Raw genomic sequence first — 25226 nt, 5'->3', positions numbered from 1 at the left:
TTTCAGATTAAGCAACGCCTTTGCGCAATTGACTACAGTATAAAATTGATTTTTTATTTTATCCGTTCCAACAGAAAAAATATTGTTTTTTAGACCTACTGGCGTTTTTTTAAGAGAGATAAACGGCTTTATTGTACTGATTTATTATTGATCTTTTGCCCTTTTATGGGCTTATGATTCTAGAAAGGTCATTTTTGCGATTCCTTAAAATATATTGTGTGTTATATGTTCTATAATTTGTACCTTTTCTTCTACGATTCATTCAGTTTTTTTATTAATTTCACACGCTTTCATTGATCATTACCTAACTTTAACTACACTAACAAAAACAAATAGGTCGCTTCCACAACAAAGCCATATTTTTCATCAACAATAGTTAATATGATATGAGAAAATGACTGCTAATTAGATTAGGATGAAGAAATAGTAGCTATTTAATATAATATAGTATAGTAAAAGTAATCAATTAAATAATATTCTTGGAATACCAATCAAATCAATCTATTTTATAAAATACCTCTTTTACAATACTTTTATTTTATTTTAAAAGAACATACAGGCATAACCCAATTGACACGACCGTTAAAGAATATTTGATTTTTTTTACAAGAATACACCGTTGGATTCTTTTTACTTACAAGAAACTCTATCAATGACTATAAATTTCTATTGTCAAAAATGTAAAATTATCTCGACTGTGCGAACTTTTCCAAATCCAGTACAAGTGTTAGATGATCTCTTTTAAGGTGTGACTTTAAATAATGAGCTAATCTTAAAAAAAAAACGAATCCAGAAAGCTAATTTCTCTCTTCTCTTCTTCCATTTGCTTGTTATGCCTAGCTCTTCCTATCGTCAAAATCCATCAGATCATCCATGGGTAGTCCAAAAGTACGGAGGAACGAGTGTAGGCAAGTTTTTGGAGACTATTGCGTCCACCATCGTTCCGTAAGTACTGAGTACGGTAAAGACACCTCTTCCTTTTTTCTTCTTTGCCTGCGCCAATCCTTACCCCAATATAGATCCTACATGGACAGTCACCGTGTTGCAGTAGTATGCTCTGCTCGGAGCGGGGAGGAGAAAAGTACAGGAACAACTAATAGGTAAGCAAACACTTCTTGAAAACCCCAAAACCTGCGTATGGGTGTGCGTATGAATGTGTGTATGCATATAAATGTTTGTTAAACTTAATCTTAGACTACTTAAGGCAGCGGAAGAGGCTTTGGAAGAAGGGTCTATCAGTTACCTTGAAATTGTCAAGGATATCAAAGATGATCATATTAATGTCGCAAGGTCTCTCATCAAAAATAAAGATCTCTTGAAGGAGCTCGAAGCACAATTGCATCAAGATTGCCTTAGACTCCGATCATTTCTTCAAGCTGCTGAGGTAGGAGATACGATTTCCATGGCGAAGTTGTCATCTAATGGAGTTTAAATCAAGATCATTGATGAGATTTCTCCCCGCTCCAAAGATGTCATTGTTGGCATGGGTGAAAAATTGGCCTGTACACTGGTGGCAGCCGTGTTGAAGGACCGGGTAAGATACAGCATATTAAGCTTACAGAAACAAATATTCATATGCTTAATATGTTAGGGAATTGACACAGAACTTGTTGTGCTGAATAATATCATTGTGGGGGAATTTAATGGCTTGGACCAGACATTTTACGACCACGTTTCGCAGCATATGGCCAGGCGTATTGTTCAATGTGGCAATAAAGTGCCTATCGTGACGGGTACTGAAATAAATGTAATGAATACGAAGATGTTAAATTGATCTATCTAGGTTTCTTTGGAAATGTACCTGGAAGTTTGTTGAGAACAATGGGTAGAGGATACACAGATTTATGTGCTGCTTTGGTAGCTGTTGGTCTCAAGGCAGAAGAGCTCCAGATATGGAAAGAAGTTGATGGTATCTTTACAGCTGATCCTCGCAAGGTTAAGGGTGCTCGACTTCTTTCCTTTGTACGACCTGAAGAGGCAGCTGAATTGACGTATTATGGGTCAGAAGTAATCCACCCATTCACGATGGAGCAAGTCATTAGATCTAATATCCCTATTCGGATCAAGAATGTCGAAAACCCAACTGGTGCGGGCACATGTATCTTCTCGGACAGTGGTGCTCATATCCTTACTCAAAAACACCCAACGGCCGTGACAGTAAAGGATAGTATCTGCGTATTGAACATTCACTCCAACAGAAAGAGTGTCAGTCACGGTTTTCTTGCTAGAATCTTTGGCATACTCGACGAATATAACATGGTCGTTGATTTGATATCAACTTCTGAAGTTCATGTCTCAATTGCCCTGGAGGCTGATATTTTGAAAAGCAAAATGGATAGCGCTGTGGTCGAACTGGAAAATCTGGGCCAGGTAAATGAATATGATATTAAAGATAACAAAAGCGTTATCTAAGCAACCCTCTACTTTGAAATAGGTAGATGTTATGTACAACATGGCTATTCTATCACTAGTGGGCTCTCAGATGAAAAAGACAGTGGGAATTGCGGGCAAGATGTTCAGCAGCCTGGCAAAAGCCAACGTCAATATTGAAATCATCTCACAGGAAGCATCCGAAATTAATATTTCTTGTGTGATTGAACAATCAAAGGCATTACACGCTATGAAGGCCATTCACGAGGATTTGCTTCGTTTAGAACCATTATCATCAGTTTAACCACTTAATATAATATACAACAAGACGAAAGGAATATGTAATGGACCCATTTTTTCCCATACACAGACGAAAATTATACACATAATAAAATGGAAGACATTTGAAAGCTTTGTTGACTTCAATAATTGGATAATATATCAAATAATAAAATAAAGTAGATTTTGGGACATGTCTACTTAAGTTGGTCTGAAAGGGAGATAAAGTCTACGTAACGTAATACTTATACACCTTAAGAGCGTTCACCACGGAGACGACGGGCCAACTGGATATCCTTGGGCTGGATGGTTACTCTCTTGGCGTGGATGGCAGCAAGGTTGGTATCTAAGTCGCACAGATCAGCCAAACATTTCTCATTTAGCTTTGAGTGTAATATTACCTTCAAACAGCGATACCAAGTAAGCTTCGGCAGCCTCCTGGAGGGCACCAATAGCTGAAGACTGGAAACGCAAGTCAGTCTTAAAGTCCTGAGCAATCTCACGGACAAGACGCTGGAAGGGAAGCTTGCGGATCAAGAGCTCAGTAGATTTCTAAAGCATCATCTGGTATTAGAGATCATCAATCATTTTTATTATTGCTGTAATCATATACCTGGTAACGACGGATTTCACGGAGAGCGACAGTTCCAGGCTTATAACGATGGGGCTTCTTAACGCCACCTAATTATTATGAAGAGATGGATGAATGGATGAACACGAGAGATGTTGTTTACCTGTAGTAGGAGCAGACTTGCGGGCGGCCTTAGTAGCCAACTGCTTTCTGGGTGCCTTTCCACCAGTGGATTTGCGGGCGGTTTGTTTGGTTCTTGCCATTGTTGTTGAAAAACCAGTACTTTAGCAAATACGACTATTTCAACAGACAAGACTTTTACGCAGATTTAGTTGTGATGACATCATCATCAATAGCTCTTGGGTGCACAATTTTAAAGCGGCAGAAAGATAAGTCTTTTTTTTTAAAAATTCTTTTTATTTATTATAGACCCATATACGAATGATCACTGAATACAAAATACTAAATATGTATATTAGAATATGAATGGATGTATTTATATTAAAGAAATAAAATATTTATATATAGACATGTTAGTTATTCTTCTATGTACTAGGCAAGCAAAATAAAATAATGTAAAAAAAAACCATTACAGACAAGTTGAAAGCAAAGAATTATAGTATTTCTACTTCAAATTCAGGCAAGTCTATTGGCCCCAAAGTAAGACCCACACATATCCTTAAAGTCGATTGTACAGAATGAGTCAAGATAAATCAATTGGTGAAATAGTCAGTTATTCTAACTTTCTTGAGAATTTTAGTCAAAAACAGCCAATGTTTATAGCTGTACAAGCTTGACAGAAAAAGAATAGTGAGAAGACACATATAAATATCCATTAAAGTTTTGAAGAGTTAATTTCAGTATCCAAAAAACAATCAACCCCATATTGGTTTAGATATTCAGCCAATATTCATTATCTTTTTTTTTGGATTTTAAGAATTAGGATTATATTAATACAAATGATAATTAAACGTTTTCATATCCTCTAAGATTGCATTCAAAGGCTCAGGCAACGCGTAAAGAGTAAGCTGCTTGTTCGAATATTGATTCGGCTTTGATACTTTCATTTCTTTTCTTTACTCTCGTAGTAAATAATTTTCGATATAGCACTGGTTGATACAAGCTTCATTTTATCTTGATTCTTAAACGTATCAAATGCCCATACACCAAGTTCTTCGAGAGAAAAGTTAGAGCTAAATCATTTTTCAATAATATTAGTATTTTATTTTACTGAAATTGAATGTCATTGCCCTGTACTTTCTTTCTTTGGTACAGCTGACGCTCGACATTTTGAATATGAAAATGTTAAAAAATGGGTCGATTCTTTTTATATTTAAAACATATGAATCTGAAAGACCGTATAAAGATTCTACCCTATTGGGTCATACAATTACTTCAACTGATATGCCGGTATTTGCTCTACAGACACGACTCTAACTCGTATTGTACATATATTTCACGTGACTTTATTTTTTTCGCCTAATACTGTTTAGAAAGTGCATAAGTGTGCCTTTTAGTAATTATCGAGATGCGATCAACAGTTGTATTAGATCATGGGGCCTATACAATCAAAGCAGGGATTGCCTCTGGTTCGACAATGAATGATCCCAGGCAAGGCTCTAGCATAAAAATACATTAATATAATATGAATTGGAAGCCTTATGATGAATCATAGACTAGTACAAAATGCCATTATTCGAGGAAGAACAGATAACAGAAGTTTTATTGGGGATCAGCTTGATGATTGTTCAGACTTCTCTTCACTATTTTATCGATTACCTTTTGAGAGAGTAAGCACAGATATTATAATAAAGAGCTATCTGTGCTTTTTATGTTTGGCTAATAATTGAGTGTCAGGGTTTCTTGACAAATTGGGGAGTTGAACGTACCATATGGGATCGATTATATAAAAATGTTCTCAAGGTAATATATTACTGCTATTATCTTTTATGAGCGCAATCCAATATTTGGTGTGTGTGTATGTACTAGGTTGATTCAAAAGAGAGTCGCCTGGTGATTACAGAGCCATGCTTTAATTTACCTACCATTCAAGAAGCCTATGACCAAATGATATTCGAAGAATACGAATTTGCTTCATGCTATCGTACTATAGGTAGAACACCATATAAAACATGAAGCATATTGCTTACATTCTTGGATATTAGGACCCCAATTGTGTATTTTCAATGATCTTGGATCACTCTTTGGAGATAAGCCAGGATCCGTTCCCGACTGCAGTGTGGTAGTAGATTCTGGATTTTCATTCACTCATATTGTGCCTTTTGTGAAAGGAAAACCTGTGGCAAAGGCGATAAGAAGGTATTTAATATATAAAATCGTTTAGTTGGTTCTAATATTCTCTCTCTTAGAATTAACCTAGGCGGTAAACTATTAACGAATCAACTTAAAGAAACTGTATCTTTTCGGTAAGTAACCTGGCTATATTAATCATAGTAAATACTTATTTTCTTGTGTATTGATAGCCATTATGATATGATGGAAGAGACATATATTATCAATCAAGTAAAAGAAACTTGTTGCTTTGTCTCTCGCGATATATATTCCGATCTTGACATATGCAGGTACTTATTAAACTATTTTCAAAACACCGTGCATAGTACGTATATGTATTAAAAAATTCTATTTGAACAGAAAAAGCTACCGAGAAAACACCATCATTCAAGAATATGTTTTACCTGACTTTACTCACCATAGTCAAGGGCATGTTAGACCTAAACAAGAAAAACAAAAACAATCAGATCAAACATTGGATAGATCAGTAGATCAAATATTGCCAATGAATAATGAGCGTTTCATGATACCAGAGATTCTTTTTAATCCTTCAGATATCGGAATGAATCAGGCAGGCATACCAGAGGCTATTTCACAAGCTATTGAAGCATGTGAGCCAGGTAAAATATATATAGAAAGAATTGGGAATGAATTGAATGTGTTTATTTACTTTTCTGTAAAGAGTATCATGGATTACTCTACGCCAACATTGTACTTGTAGGAGGAAACGCAAAACTCAATGGCTACAGAGAACGAATGTATGCACAATTTGGTCAAATTTAACTTGATGCTTACTGTATTTATAACTACTGTAGCGAACAAGACTTGCGTGTGATGGTACCTAGTGAATATGAATTACGACTTGCTGTTCCTGAAGAGTAAGATCAATGCTTGTATGAAATCGTATATCTTATTCTTATTATTATTATTTTTTAAAAAAAAAATAGCCCTATTGGATATGCATGGAAAGGAGGAAACAGACTAGCTTCATTAGGAACAAAGGCAGACTTACAAAAAAGATTTGTCACTCGTAAAGAATATATGGAATACGGAAGCGACATCTGCAGAAGACGTTTCAATTCTCTCTAAACTCAAAGATGTTTCATCTTTGGATTCATGCTTGTCTTACCCTTATTTTCGCCGTGTGTAAATAAATATCAAATATTGTATAGAAAACAAAAAAAAACACATGTAACACTACTTAAAGTTTGTTTATTTGTTACCAACAAGGGCGTATTTTAAAGGGGTGTATTTCGTATAATAATAGTAATAAGAATATATATATATATAAATACAAAACATCATAATTTAATGGATACGTATTTGCTTTCACCATGCGGTGTATCCGCCGTCAACAATTACTTCTGTACCAGTAACGTAAGAAGCAGCTTCCGAAGCCAAAAATACAACAACACCTTTGAGCTCATGAGGCATACCCATACGTCCTTTTGGAACCAGACTTTCCCACTCTTTCCGCAAAGCCTTTCCTCCTTCTCCTTGTTGGTCCAATATAGCTTGATTCATTTCTGTGTCAAAATAACCAGGTGAAATAGCTGTAACCCGAATATTATGAGGTGCCCATTCACAAGCTAATGATTTAGTGAGTTGAAGAACAGCCGCCTTGGTGGCATTGTAAGGGGCATGGCACTGAGGACGATTGGTGATATGGGCTGACATGGAAGCAATAGTAATAATTGATCCTCCTGTTCCTTTTTCCATCATTCTCCTACTCTGTGGTGTTAGGCCCTCATATGTATTCTTGTGATTAAAGATTCTTACTTTGCTGCTTGTTGAACACAAAAAAAGGTTCCATTCACATTCACATCAAATATTGTTCGAAAGTCGACAGCAGTGTATTCAATTGCAGGACACATCTTATTAATACCAGCTGCAGTAACTAATATATCAATTCTGCCATGTTTTTGAAAAATTTGATCAAATACGTTTGACACTGCTTTGTCGTCAGTAACATTGCAGGCCCAGCTAGATGCCTGAACTGAGCATTTTTGTTGAATACATTCAATTGCCTTTGTGCCTGTTTCTTTTAAGATATCAATGCAGGCTACAGAAGCACCATTCTCTGCCAGTCCAAGCATCATTTCATAACCCAGGCCTCGCGCACCACCCGTTACTTTGACACGTCAATTTTATGTTTATGCCTTTGCTTTAGTAAGTGGTATATAAATTAATTATAATTAATATATAATACTTACCAACAGCTACTTTTCCTTTGAGGGTGAATGATACGGGAGCATTTGCATCAGAAGGATTCATATTGTATTAAATATAAAAAAAAATAAAGGAAATAAAGAAGAATTAACCAGAATACTATAAATTTCTTGATTTAATGTTTAAAGCAAAAACAAAAACATTCCTTATTTGTACATTATGACGCTTCAATATAATGAACGACTGATGATTATGTTTATTTGGTGTGTGTGTGTACGTGTATGTTTGTGCGAGAATTGAGACAAAATATACGCATTAACTGATCTTAAACACCTACTAACTTACTTTGAAATGAGCCCATTGCTCCGCCTCAACCTTATCTTGTTGCAAGTAAAATGCTCCTAGACAGGCAATCAGGTGTCGGTATTTGACAAGAGGTATTTGTATTATAATGAAGATTTGCGTGCTTTTCTCATAGCATGTGCTTAATTCCCAAGTATAAGATCTCAAGAATCCTATTAAATCTGTCTTTAGGGAATTTGAGATATATCGGGTGGGTCATGAATACCCTTCTTTACTGACTACCCGGGACTGGGTCCAATGTCGGAGCTGTAACCATGGACAATTGAAAGTATATCTATACGCGTACGTACCTGTCTTTCTTACTTTTCTTGTTCACCCTTCATTCACCTCATGACCTCAATCTCTAAATACATCCAAGAATACCCTGTTAATGGGCTTATGCCAAAGCAGGAAACTCAGGCAGCCTCATTTATTAAAAAGTATCCCAACTACGATGGTCGCAACACAGTGATTGCCATCCTCGACACAGGTACATAAACAATAAGATTTCGAATCATGTTGCGAACCAAACCCTTGCACATACGCACACATACATTCCAAATGTACTTTTACTCACACCAAGATTAAAACATACCTATGTATATTGGCTTAAATATCTTATAGGTGTCGATCCTGGAGCTGCCGGTATGCAGGTAAATCACTGTCACATATATAAGCAATATGTATTCTCTTATAGCAAGTATTAACAACATGACTTAGATCACAACAGATGGAAAGCCCAAGATAATCGATATTGTTGACTGCACTGGAGGAGGTAGCTATATAATAAATAGCTAATGGATCGGATATGGCTCAAATATATATATATATTATGGACCACTCATGATTTTCTATTAGGCGACGTAAACACGTCAGCTATAGTCAAGGCCCAAACCGAAGAAGACGGTGATAAGTTGACCTATATTCAGGCATTGAGTGGAAGAAAACTTATCATTGATCCTACTTGGAAATGCCCTTCCGGCGAATACCATGTCGGTGTGAAGCCAGCTTATGAGCTTTTCCCCACTGAATTGGTCAACCGCCTGAAGAAAGTAAGCTGTCATAGTATAAGATACATCGTACTATTTATCGATATCTAACCATATATATTATACACTCTTAAGGAGCGTTCCAAGGCATTTGATGCACGACACCTTCACCTTGTTGATGAAGCAAAGGCTCGGGTCTGCTCTTTCACAAAGCAAAACTCATCCAAGCTGACTAGCGACCCAGTTGTGGCAGCTGAACTTGCTGATTTAGAGACCCGTGTCGAGGTCCTCAAGGGACTGAAAGATAAGTATGAAGATCCTGGTGTTATCCTGGACTGCGTAGTCTTCAATGATGGTCAGGACTGGAGAGCTGTCATCGATCTTCAAGAGTCTGGTGATTTAAGAGGTAACAGTTCGACAAAGAAAGAGAACAGACAGACTTGTTTAGAAAAAGAAAGGGGAGAGGTAGAGGTTTTTCTGTCCATACATGGATAAGGTTTCCATTTATGGAAAATGCCAATTTAAGCTATTTTTTCTTCATTCAGGCCAGCCATGCTTGACAGACTACCGCAAGGAATTTAAATACCATACATTTGGTGAAACTGATTTACTCAACTTTTCCGTCAATATTTATGAGGATGGAAACCTGCTGAGGTATGATATCAGTGAAATCGAGTACATTCATAGACGTATCTGACATTTTTCTTTTTCTTTTTTTTTAGCATCGTTACACTTGCTGGTAGCCACGGAACCCATGTTGCTGGCATCACAGCCGCAAACTTCCCTGAAGAGCCAGCCTTGAATGGTGTATGTAATTCGAAAAGGATCCTACCACCGTAATCAAACTAATCATAAGGATTTCTTTAACAATATTGAATATTAGGTTGCTCCTGGTGCACAGATTGTTTCTCTCCGTATTGGTGATGCTCGTCTTGGTTCTATGGAAACCGGACCTGGGCTTACAAGAGCTGCCCTTCATTTGGCCATCAACAAGGTCGATCTTGCCAATATGTCTTATGGCGAATCCAGTGCATCGCCCACGGATGGTCACTTTATCAAACTCTTGGCAGAAGAAGCCATCGCCAAGTCTGGTTGTATTTTTGTCACCAGCGCCGGTAATGACGGTCCTTGTTACAGTTCAATCGGCGCGCCCGCCGGTATGCATTCGAGCTTCATTACCGTTGGTGCTTACGTGAAACACTCTCAGATGCAAGCAGAGTATGCCTTGCTTGAATCCATGACCGAGCAGCCTTACACCTGGTCTTCCCGTGGCCCTTGCACTGACGGTTACAGTGGTGTAGACATCTATGCGCCAGGAAGTGCTATCACTAGTGTCCCAGTTTACGGACTTCACAAACTTGATCTCAAAAACGGCACAAGTATGTCAAGTCCCAATGCATGCGGTTGTGTCTCGTTGCTTGTTTCGGGTCTCAAGGCTGAAAAGCGGGACTATTCTCCTTACCGTGTCAAGGCAGCCGTTGTACAATCTGCCAAATCTGTAAAAGATCCTCTCAATGTCGGTTTCCTCCAAGTAGAGAAGGCTTGGGAGTATCTCGATACATACAAGAGCCGTAATGACCAAGATATCGCATTCGAAATAACAGTTTCAAAGAGAGGTCCCCAGAGAGGTATCTATCTGAGAGAGCGAGAAGAAACCAACCAAGTACAGTATCTTCCTGTCACTGTAAAGCCTACATTTATGGCCGAGAATAACGTCGAGGATCCCAAGTATAACCGTGCAAAATTCAACTACGAAGCACGTATTGCACTTGTTGCTACCGAGTCATGGATTAGTGCCCCTGATTACCTCTATCTTCACTCTGGCGGAAACTCTTTCCAGGTCAAGGTTGATCCCCTGGCTCTCAAAGAAAATGAATTCCATTTCGGTGAGGTCCTTGGTTACGATACAACTGCACCCGATCGTGGACCTGTCTTCCGTGTTCCTGTATATGTTGTAAAGCCAGTTCTGGCTTCTCACGGTTCTTTGGAGTACAAGAAGATCGCATTTGGCCCAGGTGACATCGTTAGAAACTTTGTGCATGTTCCTGAAGGTGCTGCTTACTGCCAATTGACAATTCGGTCCAAGTCGCTTGTAAACACTGTTCCTGCCCGGTTCATGCTTCATTTACTCCAGCTTATCCCTAAGAAGAGCCAGAAAAACAAGCAGACTTACTCATTTGTACTTGGTTCTGGCACTTACAGTAACTCCGACTCTGAAGAAGAAGTGATCGTAAAGCGTTTCGCTGTACGCGGAGGACTGAATCTAGAAGTCTGCTTGGCTCAGTTCTGGTCTGCTCTTGGAAAACACACTGTTGATCTTAGCCTCGAATTCCATGGTGTTCAGCTTGCAGGAAATCTAGCAAATGGCCATGGCGTTGTTTACTTTGATCCTCAGGTTACACGTCTCGATGTTGCTGCCCCTATTCGCAAGGAAAACAAGGTTGATATAAGCGTATCATTTAACAAGTTGCGCAAGTATATCCGCCCATATGAGTCCGAAATTGCACCACTCTATGCTGATCGCGACATGCTTCCCGACAAGACTTTGTTATATGCCCTTGTGCTGTCGTATAAGCTCAAAGTAGATGCTTCCAATACCATGGTCGTCCGTTTCCCCACCGTGATGAACCAACTGTACGAGCATTATTTGGCTGGTGTGTTCGGCATTGTTTATGATGCTAACTGCAAGGTTATCGGCTACCTGGATGTGTTTGACCAGACAATTAAGCTTGACAACAAGGGCGAATATACTATTCGCCTCCAACTGATGACCGAGGAGCAGGACGTATTGGAAAAGCTTAAGAATACTGTGTGCCAGGTTGATTTAGATGTCAAGGCAGTCACGTTTAATGTTCACAAGTCGATGGCAGATGTCTATAGATCTGATAAGTCCACTTGTCCCAAGGTGACTTTGGAGCGAAAGGATACCAAAGCCTTGTTTGTAGCAGCACCTCTCGGTGAGCTTCCCAAAGAAGCCAAGCATGGTGATGCCCTTGTTGGAAAGATTTCTTTCACTTCCAACCGAGTTGATGGTGGTCAATACAGTGCAGTCTACCCCGTTCCTCCTACCATATCCGAGCCAAAGAAGAAAGAGGATAAGGCTGACAAGCCTGATGATGAGAAGCTCAAGCAGAATTTAGAAGACGCTATTCGTGATCTTCAGATCTCATACTTGAAAAAATTGAGTTCTGGGTCTGATGCCTTCAAGTCTGTATTGTCCCACTTGGAAGAAAACCACGGAAAGAGTATCGGACTGTACGAGCAAAAGATTGAAGCCATCTGGACTGTTGCTGGTGGACGTAACGAGAACATTATTGCAGTACCTTCAAAGTTGACCCAAGAACAAGCCAAGGAGATTTCCAGCTTGGCCGATAGTATTCTTGAGCAAATCAATCAAAATGAGCTCTTTGCTTTCTTCGGCCGCCAGAAGTCACAGGAAGAGACAGACGAGGCAAAGGAGAAGCGCAAGGAAAATGAGAAGAAGAAGAGTCAAGTAATCAAGGCTTTGAAGAACAAGGCAGCTGCCTGGGCTGCAGTAACAGAGAGCAAGGATCAAGATTCTGAATTCGAAACATGTTTGACAGAATTGAACCAACTAGCTTCTGACGACAGTAACTCTGACATCACTTCTCTTCTAATCAAGGTGAAGAAAGAGCGCCTTGCTGGCAGATTCGGCAATGCTCTCAAGGCTGTACAGGCTTACGTGTCAGAATCTAGTGTAGCTCCTGACAGCATCAAGAACCTCCAGAAGGCCTGGGAGTTGCGCAGACTTCTTTTTGAGGATCTCGAATGGTCTATCTGGGCTGAAAACGACGCAAAGTTGAAGACAATCAGAGCTCCTCCAGGTGGTTATGCACCCTTTTAACTTAACAATAATTTGGCTCGTATTGTTTTCTGGTAAAATAACAACAGCTTTATTAGGAGTTTCATAATAAAGTAACATTACATTCTTAACCCTACTATAAGACATGAAAGTTTCGTTTTTCTTTACTGCTGCTCTTGCTATATTGTATTCTACTGTACCTTGAGATATAAGTAGTCAGAAGCTTATCATATAATATCAAGTTACCTTTAGAAGAAGAAAAAATCACTATTACTATCGTTTTATCATTTTACTATTTTCTACACCGAAAGAATCTTCATCACTATTATTACATATTAATATGCTTTAGTAATATTTTGCCAAACTTTACAATTAGTACACTTTATCCTATTTAATTATAAGTCACGATTAAAGAAGCACCTTCTGTGGAAGTCTTGGTGGATAATCTTGGTCTACCCCAGCTTACTTAATGCTCCGATTTGCTCCCCCCTGTTATTTCTTTTAAGACTTTTTTTACACGACGCTTTTGCTAAGTAGTATTTGTCTAATTTTAAGACGTGTTCAGTTATGAAGTTCAACATTATTCGCCTTTGAGGAAGCACAATAGCAATATCTTTACTACTATGGTAGGTAAAAAAAAAATATTAAAAATAATTAGCTACTTTTATCAAAGCACTTTTCCCCGAAAGGCATAGTAGGTAAGAGCATCCATAGTGGTTTGTCTAAATCTAAAGTCAAATGGGTAATATTTACCAACCACATAAAAAAAAACATCAAAGATCAAAGTTAAATCAAATTTTTCTTCCTTACTAATACTAATGGTCCAAACAAAATATTACCTGATGTGAGTATCTATCAAAATCCTATCGACCTTTAACAAGTACTTGTTATATATATATTTATTGTACTTCATTTACGACTCGTTTTTTTTTTCTTCAAAAAAAAAAAAAACAAATTTGTTTTAGGGAATTATAACTCCGACAAATATCAATCATTGTTCAGTGAAAGCAATGTATAAAAAAAACTCTTACTCTCTAAACACAGTGCAGTAATGACGATCACTCTTTTTGTGCCCTTTCACAATCCAAAAAAGAATGCTATAAATGCTTCTGTAAATGAGAAAGTGTCTGTCCTTCGCAAACGGATTGCAAAGCAGTTTGATCTAAACTTAACTTCATTCCGCCTCATCGCAATGGGAAAAGTGGCAAGTTTATTGACATTTGACAACAATGTTAAGAGTACAGCCTTGATCACGATCTAATATATACATATACATATACATACATATCTTTAAATGGAACAATAATAATAATAACTATAATAAAATCAATCTGGATCAGCTCGAGGACAAATGCGCAGATGGATCCCCAGCTACTCTATTTGTTACTTATAAGATTAAGAATAATTCTCATGTCCTTCTTCATTTGAAAGACACCAATGCTGAATCAACTGAATCGCCCGAGCCTATATCCAGAGAAGCGTCAACTACCCCACAAGATACAACCGATGAAGTTTCTGAGGAAGCAGGTCCCTCCGACACTACCCCTAGTACTATTAATATTCCCAATGATATCAGTAATATGATTGTTACTCCTACCACTACCACTACCACTACCACTACCACCGTCACTACTACTGCTGCTGCTACTACTAGTAGTGATAGTAGTGATAGTAGTGATACTAGTACTAGCACTGCTAGTGTTTCTGCCACCACTAGTGCTATTGCTCCTCCTACTGCTATTGATAATAAGATTGAGGTGTATAAGTGTAAATCGTGTAACAATAATGACAAGATATTAAAATGTAACGAATGTGGTTGCTCAAAATGTAAATTGAAATCTGGTGATCCACTGGTAAGTTTATATATCAAACTTACAAGGCTAAAAATTACTACATTCACCACAATATAAATAAATATCTGGTAGATTAAGTAGCCAATTCATCCCCTTAAAAGTGTACCTATGTATTCATTCTTCAAACTCTCATACATACATACATACATACATACATACATATATATATATATATTAGATCTGTGATCAATGTGAGGATTATTGGCATTTTGAATGTGCTGGATTAACCAAGGAGCCTGAAGAAGATGACTGGTTAGTAAACGGGAGTAAACACATAAATATACTTTATCTGTTTTTTTTTTAAAGAAAGAGATATATATGTATAACCATTACTAAATGATTAAATAGGTATTGCCCTGAGTGTATCAATACGGATGTTGATGCGGTTGTAGGAGCAGGAAAGAGTGTTGATATTCGTAACACAAAGGCGGCAAAGTCCAATGCTGCAAGACAAACAAAGACATGGGGTGGTGGTGTATCATGCTCTGGAAGAGAATCGGAGTGCGTAGTAGGTAATTATACTTATGGAGGATCAAGACATATATTATGTATATATGTATATTAAATATAACAATGTTTAATATATTCTTCTTTGATTTTGTCTATCCTCTTTTACTAGTTCCCAAGACCCATGTAGGTCATATACCTGGTATTCGATGTGGACAATCGTGGACATACCGTCTAAAGTGTAGTGAATGGGGAATTCACAGGTAAGAAGCCTATTACATTAATAATCTCTAAGCAAATATTAAATCGACTTGACTTTATTTATTTTTTAAAAAAGAAAAAGAAATTCAAACTGATAATAATTTATGATTGGTTAGATCTCCTGTTGGAGGAATCTCTGGTGCCACAGCCACAGGCGCTGTTTCTGTTGTACTATCTGGAGGCTATGAAGACGACAAGGATAACGGAGAAGAGTTTTTTTATACCGGAAGTGGCGGTCGTGATCTAAAAGGAAACAAGCGCTTAGGAGATCACTGTGGTGACCAAGAATTGACTAGATTCAATCTTGCACTAGCGAAAACATGTGCTGCTGAAGTCAACAGTGAGGTTGGTGCTGAAGCTAAAGACTGGACCAGGAGTCGACCTATCAGAGTCTGCCGTACTCAGCATCTTGCTAAACATAATCCAAAATACGCACCGGAAGCAGGAGTGCGTTATGATGGGTTATATAAGATTGTAAAGTACTGGCCCGATACAGGTTAGTTGATATGTTGAAAAGAGTATATACATATATAATAAAAATAAAAGACAACCATGCCATTTACTAATAAATATACTACTTGTATTTGTTTTATTTTACTTTAGGAAAGAGTGGCCATAATGTGTGGAGATATTTGTTCCGTAGACACGATGATGAGCCAGCACCATGGACTCAGGCTGGTAAAAAGGCTATTAAGAAACACGGAATTCGTACAATTGTGCAAGACGCCGAAAAAGTGGAGAAGCTTGTGCGCTACACAATCCCAAAGCATATCGAAGCTCTTATAGCCAAAGACAAGGCAAACAAGAGAGTATGGGATGACTTGAAGTTGATGGAGTTCTGGTCAGAGTACGAGTTCCTTCATAACCTTTTCTCAAGCACTATTGTTTGTGCCAGTGGTGCCTGCTCTTTTCCTATCAAGGTAAAGTGCACACACGCACACACACATATATATATACGCGCACGCGCACGCGCGCGTGTGTGTGTGTGTGTTTATGAGTGCTCTGAAGATAGTGTATCTTACAATGTAAATGTATATTTTAGGACCCTGTTACTACCCCGTGCGGTCATATTTGCTGCTTGAAGTGTCTTAAACAAAAAGGCGTTTCTAATTGCTTTACATGCCGAACTGATATCTCAGAGTTTAAAAAGAACAAGAATGTCATTAACAAAGATCTTGAGGATGTTCTGAAAGCGTTTAACTGGGCTTATGGCGTAGACACCGATACCCCTCTTCCATCCAAGAACGCAAAGTCAAAGGCACCCAAGGCAGAAAAGGCACCCAAGGCAGAAAAGGCACCCAAGGCAGAAAAGGCACCCAAGACAGAAAAGGCACCCAAGGCAGAAAAGGTAGCAAAGGTAGCAAAGGTAGCCGTTAAACAAAAATCAGTCACACCAGCAGCAACAAAGACAGTAAAGATAGAAAATACAGCAAAGGTAGCCGTCAAACAAAAATCAACAACAGTAGCAGCAACAAAGGCGCCTGCAAAGTCAAACGTTTCCAAGGATGATATTGCTCCTCATCCTAAGCGTGTGAGAGCATCTAGTCGTATCACACCTCGTAATGCAAAGAAGGATATGTAGGAGGTTCTTTTATCGGATATAGCGCGTCTCTGTTTTTTTTCTTCTATTTCTTTCTTTATTTTAGCATTTCATACATTGATATATTATGTATTAAAAAGAACTACATGCGCACAAACACAAATACACACAGAGTTCAAAAATCAAAAGATTTTTTTGCTGCAATAATAATAAAAAAAATCAACACGTCTTTATTGCGAAACAGTTTCTTCATCTTTACCAACAATGGCTACCCAAAATTGATAACATTTAGATGATCTAACTGATAAACAATCGAACGATAGTCAAGGGTCATATTTTACCATTACCATTGTTATGCTTGTGCCTGTGCTTGTGTTCGTGTTTGTGCTTGTGCTTGTGTTTGTGTTTGTGATTGATTGCTTTGTTTTATTTGTATTAGTAAAAGTGATATATATATTCAGATACTTTATGTGTCTTTAAATGGGGGGTGTCGATAAAAAATTGGACTATTATTTTTGTTGTTGTTGTTGTTGCTGCTGCTGCTGCTGCTGTAGCTGTAGCTGTTGTGTGTGTGTGTATCAGTGTACGTAACATTCAGTTTATTTTACCCGGCTTATCAGATGATTAGCTCAAAATCTAGGTTTAATTTTTTTTTGTCTTCAAGAAAGAAACAATTCTCAAAGTTCTCTATTTGGGCAAATTTCCCTCTCACGATATATATATATATATAATTTATATTATTACTTTAATCTTGTGGGTATTCAAATTGATAGATCCAATAGACGCCACACAACTTGCCACATGCTGGTTGTTTAAAACCACCTTGCAACTTACTAAGCCAACAAAGAAAATGAGTCATAGTTCAATTATCTACTATGTACATCTATTTTCATACTCTTAATATCAATATGGTTTGGTACAAAATATTCGATTTGATTCGTAAAATAAAAATCATTCTCTTTTTTTTTTATATGTATAATTTTGGCTTTTGACACAAGTGCATTGTTGTACAGCACTTGAGTGTACAGTGCTTGAGAGCACAACATTTGAGGGTACAATTTATACATTTTTGGGATACATCTTACCATATATCAAACGGTGCATATGTGTGTGAGTGTTGTAATACTTTATACAAGATAGGTTACTTCTCTATCAGATACGTGTGGAATAATAAAATCGAATGTTGTTATGTGTATATGTATATTTATTTTATTCATTTATTTCAAGTGATAGTTGATCAGATCAGACTCCAAAAAGAAAGATGGAAAATAAGAGGGAAGAGAAAGGTAAAGTAATAAAGTAATAAAGTAATAAAGTAATAATGAATAAGATAATTTAATCAAACGTACAAAAGTATAGTATATGTAATAGAAAGGTATTATTTTCTTGAGCATTTTTAGAGTAGATTCAATCCACATCATGTTGTATCTCAAACAGTCAATTTTCCACCTTAATTTTTTTTTGTTTTTTTTTTGGATTTTTAATCTTCCTGCTCCTCTCTCATTTTTGCAGCAATGATTTCTCGTCCCCTTGCCTCTGGGTCACTGTGTGCGAACCAAACAATGGCACCAATACCAAGTAGTGCAGACAAGATACAGCCAGCCATGGCACCCTTACCAGAAGCAGTGAAACCATCAATAAGAATATCGACACCGCTTGGGGCACCCTTGAGATCAAGTCCTTGCTTTCCGGCAGCATTTCCAGAATAAGGGATGTTACCAGCCTCACAAAGATCATTGAATGCCTGAGGAAGTGTCATGCGTTGCTGGGCAATATCCGGTGCTTCGACAAAGATGGCAGCCAGGCCAGTCTCCAAATGCCATTCGATGTGGCAATGGAAAATCCAGATACCAGGATTGTCGGCTCTGAAACGAATGATAGTAAAACTCTCGGCAGGAACAGCTACAGTGTCTCGTCTGTTGGGGTTGTCGAGGTACCATGTTATGTTTTCGTTGGTGCCATCATAAATACCAGGACCACGAGCAACAATTTGGAAGACATGTCCGTGCAAATGGACTATTTATTAGATGAATTGATATATATATATATAATATAACATAAATCAATTTTTATGTTGTTGTTTTGTTCCATGATTAATAATGAAATTCAATCAAATGTATATTTACAACTTACAAGGATGATCACCAGAATCTGCGTTATTGAGGATAACTTCAATCATGTTTAAGTGATCAAGGATATATGGTACAGAGTGACGGCCATAAACATCAACTTCATGCGAAAGGTTGCCCATAGTCATGAGAGTGTTGAGGATAGGAACCTTGGGGGCAATGTAAGGGATGTTGTTGAATGCACCACGGTTGATTCCATCAGTATAGACTTGGAATTCAAAGGTCAAGTTGAGCTGCTGCTCGGCAGGGACTGCTGCCATAACTTCAAGGGGAGGGATGACAATATCATCAAAGTCACTTCCCATACCAACATCCTCACTGGGGGCAAACTCTGTAACAGACTTGTCGTAATAAATTGGAGCAGTCAAGTCTATAAATTTTTAAAAGGTAAGTATGTTGTACTAATGTGTGTATGTGTTTGTGTGTAACGATTTACTTGTCTGGAGACTGTCTGAGATGGTATCAAACATGTCTGTATTCATATCAGCATGCATGTAGTAGTTCAGGTTGGTTGCATTCTTGGCTGTGACCAGGACAGAGATACGCTGAGCGGCAGTCAGATAGAGACTCTTGACAGTTGTGCGTTGAGTATAGATCTAAATAGTATAGATCAATATACTGTTCATATAAAATAGATATATGTCTTGCAGGACTTACGCCATCGGTTTCAATGACATCCATATCATGACCATCAATGCTAAAGTAGAACATGGAAAAGGCAGACATGTTGATCAAACGAAGACGATATGTTTTTCCGGGTACAAATGTAAGACTTGAGTTGACATTGTCCATAATCAGGCCAGACTCTGAATATTTTCAAGAGGCAAATGTTGAAACTAGTTAGCTATATGTATGTAATGAAGCTTTTGTGCTGCTACCCAGTGAGGGGGTAGTCTATATACTATACAATACTTTACCTGGAACAGGCTCTGCACCAGTGGGGTTATTTTCATTCATAAAGATCTTGAGGTTGTTGCCACTTTGATCATGATACCAATCTGTAATATAAATACAAGTAGATCAGTTAGAGAGTGATCTTTACAAGTCATAAAGAACAAAAAAGCGTGTGTGCGTGTCCTTTACCTGAGATTGGAACAGTAATGTCTTCATCATATTTATAAGGCTCGGCAGGGTTGTGAAGAATTAATGCCATTTTGAATCCATCAGCGTATTGACCCTGTTGAATGTATAAGTACTTGATGTCCAGACTAGCTTGTTACTGCTTACCCCATAATGACTGTGCATCCAGTAGGTACCTGTTTGGGTAATTGTGAATTCATATGTAAAGTTCATGCCAGCAGGAATAGGGCTAACAAGTCAAAAGCATTAGTATCATGATGTGTAGTTGGATGTTTTTAATTGTACCATTGAGTAACCATTGAAGGTCCATCCATGTAATTGGTATTGTTTTGGAACATTCCGTGAGCATGAAGAGCAGTAGGCTCATTCAATTCATTGTGAATATTGATAACCAAAACATCGTTCAAGGTTGCCTCTACTTGTTTTGGTCTATATGATAAGATTAAGATATGTTAGCAAAGTTATTCTCTTTGTATGTATGTATTCGATTCAACAAACTTACGGCCATTCTCCATTGATACCGATCACTTGGCGCTCAAAAAGACCATCAGGGTTTGCTGTTGTATATCCAACAACCCAGTCAAGTTCGACGCGTGCAGCACGGACTAGGCCTAGTGCAGCGATTGTAGCTAAGCAAGTCCCCAAGAAATGCATGGAGGTTTGTGTGTGCAAAGAAGATTAAAGGGAATAGGTAGATGAGTAAGTAAGTAAATAAAGAAAGGAAGAAAGAAAAGGAAGAAGAGGTTGAATTTTATTATTGTTTTTTGTGGGTGAGTTATTTGTAAATGATTTATATGATTAAATAAATAAACAAGAAAAAAAAACTTTTTTTTTATATATATTTTTATATTATATTTTAGGTTGCGCACAAGAATATATATAAAATAAAAGTAAGTAAGTAAATGAGAGAGAGAAGGACAAATGAAGATACCGAATAATGGAGAAGTTGTAGGCTGATTAAAGATAGACAAAATAAGAGTTCCTGAGTGGGAATTATCAGATCTTAACAGACCCGAGAATTACAGTCGGGTTGAGTAACATAGGGTGGAGTTTTACAGGGGATACCCATGAATTGGTCCAGACACGATCAAAGTGATATCTTGTATCCTTTTTTTTATTTTGTTTTTATTTAATGGCAGAAGTAACGCTTCATTCCTCGTTGGTTCAAATCATACGATGCCGTTTTTCCCATCAGTCGCCGTCTGAGAGGTGTACAGGTCCGGATCTCTTTGTCAGATTTACCATACTGAGGTACATTCAACCCCCCCAAAATAAATCTGATAAAGATTTACTCTTGGTCTATTGGCTCGGAATCACGATGAACAGAATCAATTTTTATTCTTTTATTTTGTACACCATCCTATCACGACTTTTATTTTTATTTTTATTTTTTACCAAAGGCATTTGCGGGTACAAACTGCCTGATATCCCGGAGCAATTCGCTTTCGTAGATCCAAACTACCTTGTAAATATTATTATTATTATTTTGAATATCATATTTAAAAAAAATAAAATATATTTGTTATTGTTTAAATTATTCAAATCATCTTCATTTATCTTCTCCTTTTTCTTCTTCTTCTTCTCTTTGCTTTGCTTTGCTTTAAATCATTTTTTTTAAAAAAAAACAAAGGATATTTCAACTTTACTCTTCTTTACTTAATCGTGCACAATATGTCGCAAGACCTCTTTAGTGTCCCAATTTTCTTTATTATTTTCAGAGAAACGACGGAGGCATCTATCATTGTCTCTGTCCTTCTCTCATTCTTGCAAAAGATGTTTGATAAAGACACGGCTATTTACAAGCGTCTGAGAAAACACGTTTGGATTGGCGCTGGCTCTGGTCTCTTTATCTGTCTTTGCATTGGTGCTGCATTCATCGCTGTCTGGTACACTGTCTTGAACGATCTGTGGGGAAACTCTGAATACATCTGGGAAGGCGTCTTCTCTCTTATCGCTACTCTCTTGATTACCGCCATGGGTCTGGCCATGTTGAAGACCGAACGCATGCAAGAAAAATGGAAGGTCAAGCTTGCATTGGCCCTGGAAAAGAACAAGGTCGAGAAGAGTACATTCAAGGAAAAAATGCAGCGCTATTCGTTCTTTATCTTGCCCTTTGTCACTGTGCTCAGAGAAGGTCTTGAAGCAATTGTGTTCATTGGTGGTGTAAGTAATATAACATACACTTTGTGCTTTGGTTATTGACAGTCTGAATATTATTTAGGTCTCTTTGAGTATTCCAGGTAAATCTATCCCAATTGCCGCAATCATGGGTTTTCTCTGTGGCTGTCTCGTCGGTTTGATTATCTATCGTGGTGGATCTCTTCTCAAACTTCGCTGGTTTTTTATCATCTCTACTGTTATCTTGTACCTTGTGGCTGCTGGTTTGATGGCCAAGGCTGTCGGTTTCTTTGAACAGAACGCATGGAACGGCATTATCGGTGGTGAAGTAGCCGAAGAAAGTGGCTCAGTAATTGGCTACAGAGTCTCTACATCTGTATGGCACGTTTCCTGGGGAAATCCTGAGCTTATGACCGATTCTAATGGTGGATGGTAAGTCAAATAAAATAAAATAAAATAAAAAAATTTTAAAAAAAAAACTAAACAGTCCTGTTTTATGTGTTTGTGTTTAGGCAAATTTTTAACGCTATTCTTGGATGGAGTAATGTCGCTACCTTGGGTACTATTATCAGTTACTGTCTTTACTGGGTGCTTGTTGCTGGTCTTCTGGTCCACTCTTACTATAAGGATAGACGTAACGCTATCAGAAGAGCTTTGAGTGGCGAATGGAGAAATGGCGATGATGCTCTTGAAGGAGCCAAGAAAATACTCGATGCAAACGGTGAACTCATTATCAACACATCCAGTGAAGGCAATAGCGAAAATGGAGTTATTGTAGAAAAGATTCCTCAACAAAACAAAGACAAAGTCTAAAAACCTATTTAGCATATCTTACTCTTCTATCTGTTATTGTTTCTTCCTTTTACCCCACCTTCTTCTGTAACTACCTATTTATCATTTATCCTTTATTCTCTCTTTATTTCTGTCTTTTTTTTTTAATTCGTATAATATATATAAAAAATACTGATAATCGAGCCATCGAATAATTCACTTATACACATATTATAATAATATATTATTATTATTATTAAAAAAAATACCTCTTTTCCTGTCCTTATGTGGTGTATTTGATTACTACTACTATTATTATTTTGCCTGCCCGCGCTTTCAAAATATAATTCTAATTGATAGTCAATTTGATCAGATATGTTGGATGAAAACTCAACCGATTATGGTAGGATAGTGTTATGTAAATTACTAGATTTCAATTTCAATATCCCAAAAAAAAATTGAAAAATTGAAAAACTACAATTGAGTTTATCAAGAAATATGCACACAAATCCGAGGAATCAAAAAAATCACAAAAAATAATAATCTTTTTGCTTAATCTGCATATTTCCTCATACGATTAAAAGATCTGTCCTGAAATGAATATTAACTTACACAGTACATATTTGTGCTCAAGGTGGCGCAAGTGCACTCCATTAAAAGACAAATTAAACAAACAAAATTTGCTTGTGCAAGTCAGACAAACGTTTGACTCTTCTCACTGTTCTATTACTCCACCAAAAAAAAACCCTATAATGCTTTGAACCCCAGCATATTTCTATATAGGCTATATATCTGTCTGTATATATTTATATAGCTATTATTGGTTATATAATACAAATAAGAATAAGAATGGTAGTTTTTATTTTTATTTTTATATAAAAATCTATATTTATATTTCAAAGTACTCTTTTTTTGGAAAATAAGGATAAACTATTTAATACCCTACACCCTATAAAGAAAAGAAAAATATCAGTTGGCCTGTGGGCCAAGATTGCTTCGATTATCTTTTATGAGTACAATGTTATCAGATCCTAGATAGAAATATTTTTTTTCTTAAAAAAAAAAAGGATTTCAATGCAATATGTTTCCAAGGTAACGGCCCATTTTATTTTGACATGGATTATGTTGAATGAGACCCAGATTTACCGAAACACCCTGGTCTTTGTACAATGTAAGACAATGTTTAGATCAAGGTTTCTTGTGTAAGGGCATTTCATGCTGTGGTTTTGTGCTCTCTTTTCTTTTTCTTTCTCTTTATGGCCATCACAATATTACAATTGATCAATTTCTCACCACCATCATATTCCGATCAATTACTACATTTGTACAGAAAATTAGGGTTTCAAAATAATAATAAAAAAATACAAACAAATACACACTGAAATGTGCTTAAACACATTTGTTTGTTGTTATCAGATTTTTCTTTTTTTTATTGTCTAAACCCAGCCTACAATATTTAGACCTCCGATAACCATCCATTCATACACACATTTACATATTCAAACCCTTTTTCTTTAGATTTTTCTTCTTCTCTACTTCCTCTGTATACTGTCAGTTAATTCTCCTTTATATCGTATCATTAATTATGAGCCATACTTAGGCTCTAGATAATATACAAGTATATCAGTGAGAATAACAATAGTAGCAGTAACATTAACAGTAGCAGTAGTACAGTTAAAATAGAAACAAATCAATATGACCATACTGATTATCAGATCAATATACACACTCACCCGCAAAGTACCGGTGAAGAAAAGGTTTTGCTCGACAAGATTATATGCACAAATACAATTGATAATAATCGTAGTAATATTAGTAGTAATGAAAGTAATACCAATTTTAATTGTAATTGCAATTGCAATTGTAACTCTAATTCTAATTCTAAATCTGATCCTAATAATATAGATATATAGATCTAAAGATCTAAAGACGTAAAGATTTATCCAAATATTGTCTTGTATTATTTCTAGTGTAAGGCACAATAATATCGAATGATGACTAGAACAATAAAGCAAGATAAATAAAAGGTATACATATACTGCCTTGTGTATGATTTATATTCCTTTTATAGACAATTAAACGTATATTTTAACAAGGTGCTTTTTTTTTAGCTCCTGTTTTGGAAAATTAGGATTAATCACAGAATTATTATCGTATGCTAAATATTATTACAATTTCTTGCTTTTCTTTAT

General features: G+C 36.9%; 7 protein-coding genes across 7 annotated transcripts; 4 read left to right on the top strand and 3 right to left on the bottom strand.

The window, feature by feature from the left end:
- Positions 1–832: 832 nt before the first annotated feature.
- On the top strand, positions 833–2785 carry PHYBLDRAFT_177756 (hypothetical protein; the record flags this gene model as incomplete). Its single annotated transcript, XM_018437925.1, has 7 exons — positions 833–945; positions 1020–1100; positions 1195–1384; positions 1439–1534; positions 1592–1733; positions 1784–2370; positions 2435–2785. The coding sequence occupies 7 exons, from the start codon at positions 833–835 to the stop codon at positions 2672–2674; spliced, it is 1449 nt and encodes a 482-aa protein (XP_018290116.1). The 3' UTR covers positions 2675–2785.
- PHYBLDRAFT_159237 (hypothetical protein) lies at positions 2750–3491 on the bottom strand. The gene is made up of 4 exons (XM_018433947.1): positions 3384–3491; positions 3263–3330; positions 3051–3201; positions 2750–2995 (listed from the first exon to the last, which is right to left on the bottom strand). Exons 1-4 carry the CDS (start codon positions 3481–3483, stop codon positions 2904–2906), a joined length of 411 nt encoding a protein of 136 aa, XP_018290115.1. The 5' UTR covers positions 3484–3491; the 3' UTR covers positions 2750–2903.
- A 1393-nt stretch (positions 3492–4884) lies between these two features.
- PHYBLDRAFT_134449 (hypothetical protein) lies at positions 4885–6684 on the top strand (the record flags this gene model as incomplete). The annotated part of the gene is made up of 10 exons (XM_018429649.1): positions 4885–5010; positions 5078–5143; positions 5210–5333; positions 5386–5539; positions 5590–5646; positions 5704–5802; positions 5873–6132; positions 6195–6270; positions 6328–6390; positions 6460–6684. The coding sequence occupies 10 exons, from the start codon at positions 4885–4887 to the stop codon at positions 6599–6601; spliced, it is 1167 nt and encodes a 388-aa protein (XP_018290114.1). The 3' UTR covers positions 6602–6684.
- Positions 6685–6700: 16 nt separating this feature from the next.
- On the bottom strand, positions 6701–7786 carry PHYBLDRAFT_79237 (hypothetical protein; the record flags this gene model as incomplete). The annotated part of the gene is made up of 3 exons (XM_018443445.1): positions 6701–7238; positions 7292–7643; positions 7726–7786. The coding sequence occupies 3 exons, from the start codon at positions 7784–7786 to the stop codon at positions 6842–6844; spliced, it is 810 nt and encodes a 269-aa protein (XP_018290113.1). The 3' UTR covers positions 6701–6841.
- A 588-nt stretch (positions 7787–8374) lies between these two features.
- On the top strand, positions 8375–11812 carry PHYBLDRAFT_113882 (hypothetical protein; the record flags this gene model as incomplete). The annotated part of the gene is made up of 8 exons (XM_018428360.1): positions 8375–8513; positions 8648–8676; positions 8744–8798; positions 8882–9075; positions 9148–9477; positions 9563–9666; positions 9735–9819; positions 9896–11812. Coding segments are annotated over 8 exons (2853 nt in total), but the record flags the coding sequence as incomplete, so codon positions are not given.
- A 6301-nt stretch (positions 11813–18113) lies between these two features.
- PHYBLDRAFT_40702 (multicopper oxidase) lies at positions 18114–21036 on the bottom strand. Its single transcript, XM_018440150.1, has 9 exons — positions 20648–21036; positions 20431–20574; positions 20293–20374; positions 20149–20242; positions 19983–20063; positions 19723–19871; positions 19502–19661; positions 19070–19435; positions 18114–18952 (listed from the first exon to the last, which is right to left on the bottom strand). The coding sequence occupies exons 1-9, from the start codon at positions 20797–20799 to the stop codon at positions 18417–18419; spliced, it is 1764 nt and encodes a 587-aa protein (XP_018290111.1). The 5' UTR covers positions 20800–21036; the 3' UTR covers positions 18114–18416.
- A 682-nt stretch (positions 21037–21718) lies between these two features.
- Positions 21719–23316, top strand: PHYBLDRAFT_32915 (hypothetical protein). The gene is made up of 3 exons (XM_018440001.1): positions 21719–22308; positions 22367–22695; positions 22776–23316. The coding sequence occupies exons 1-3, from the start codon at positions 21817–21819 to the stop codon at positions 23074–23076; spliced, it is 1122 nt and encodes a 373-aa protein (XP_018290110.1). The 5' UTR covers positions 21719–21816; the 3' UTR covers positions 23077–23316.
- Positions 23317–25226: the final 1910 nt, after the last annotated feature.

The sequence above is a fragment of the Phycomyces blakesleeanus genome (assembly GCF_001638985.1).
Source record: "Phycomyces blakesleeanus NRRL 1555(-) unplaced genomic scaffold PHYBLscaffold_14, whole genome shotgun sequence".
NCBI lineage: Eukaryota > Fungi > Mucoromycota > Mucoromycetes > Mucorales > Phycomycetaceae > Phycomyces > Phycomyces blakesleeanus.
The sequence above is the reverse complement of the archived record's forward strand: the minus strand, read 5'-3'. Positions and strand labels throughout refer to the sequence as shown.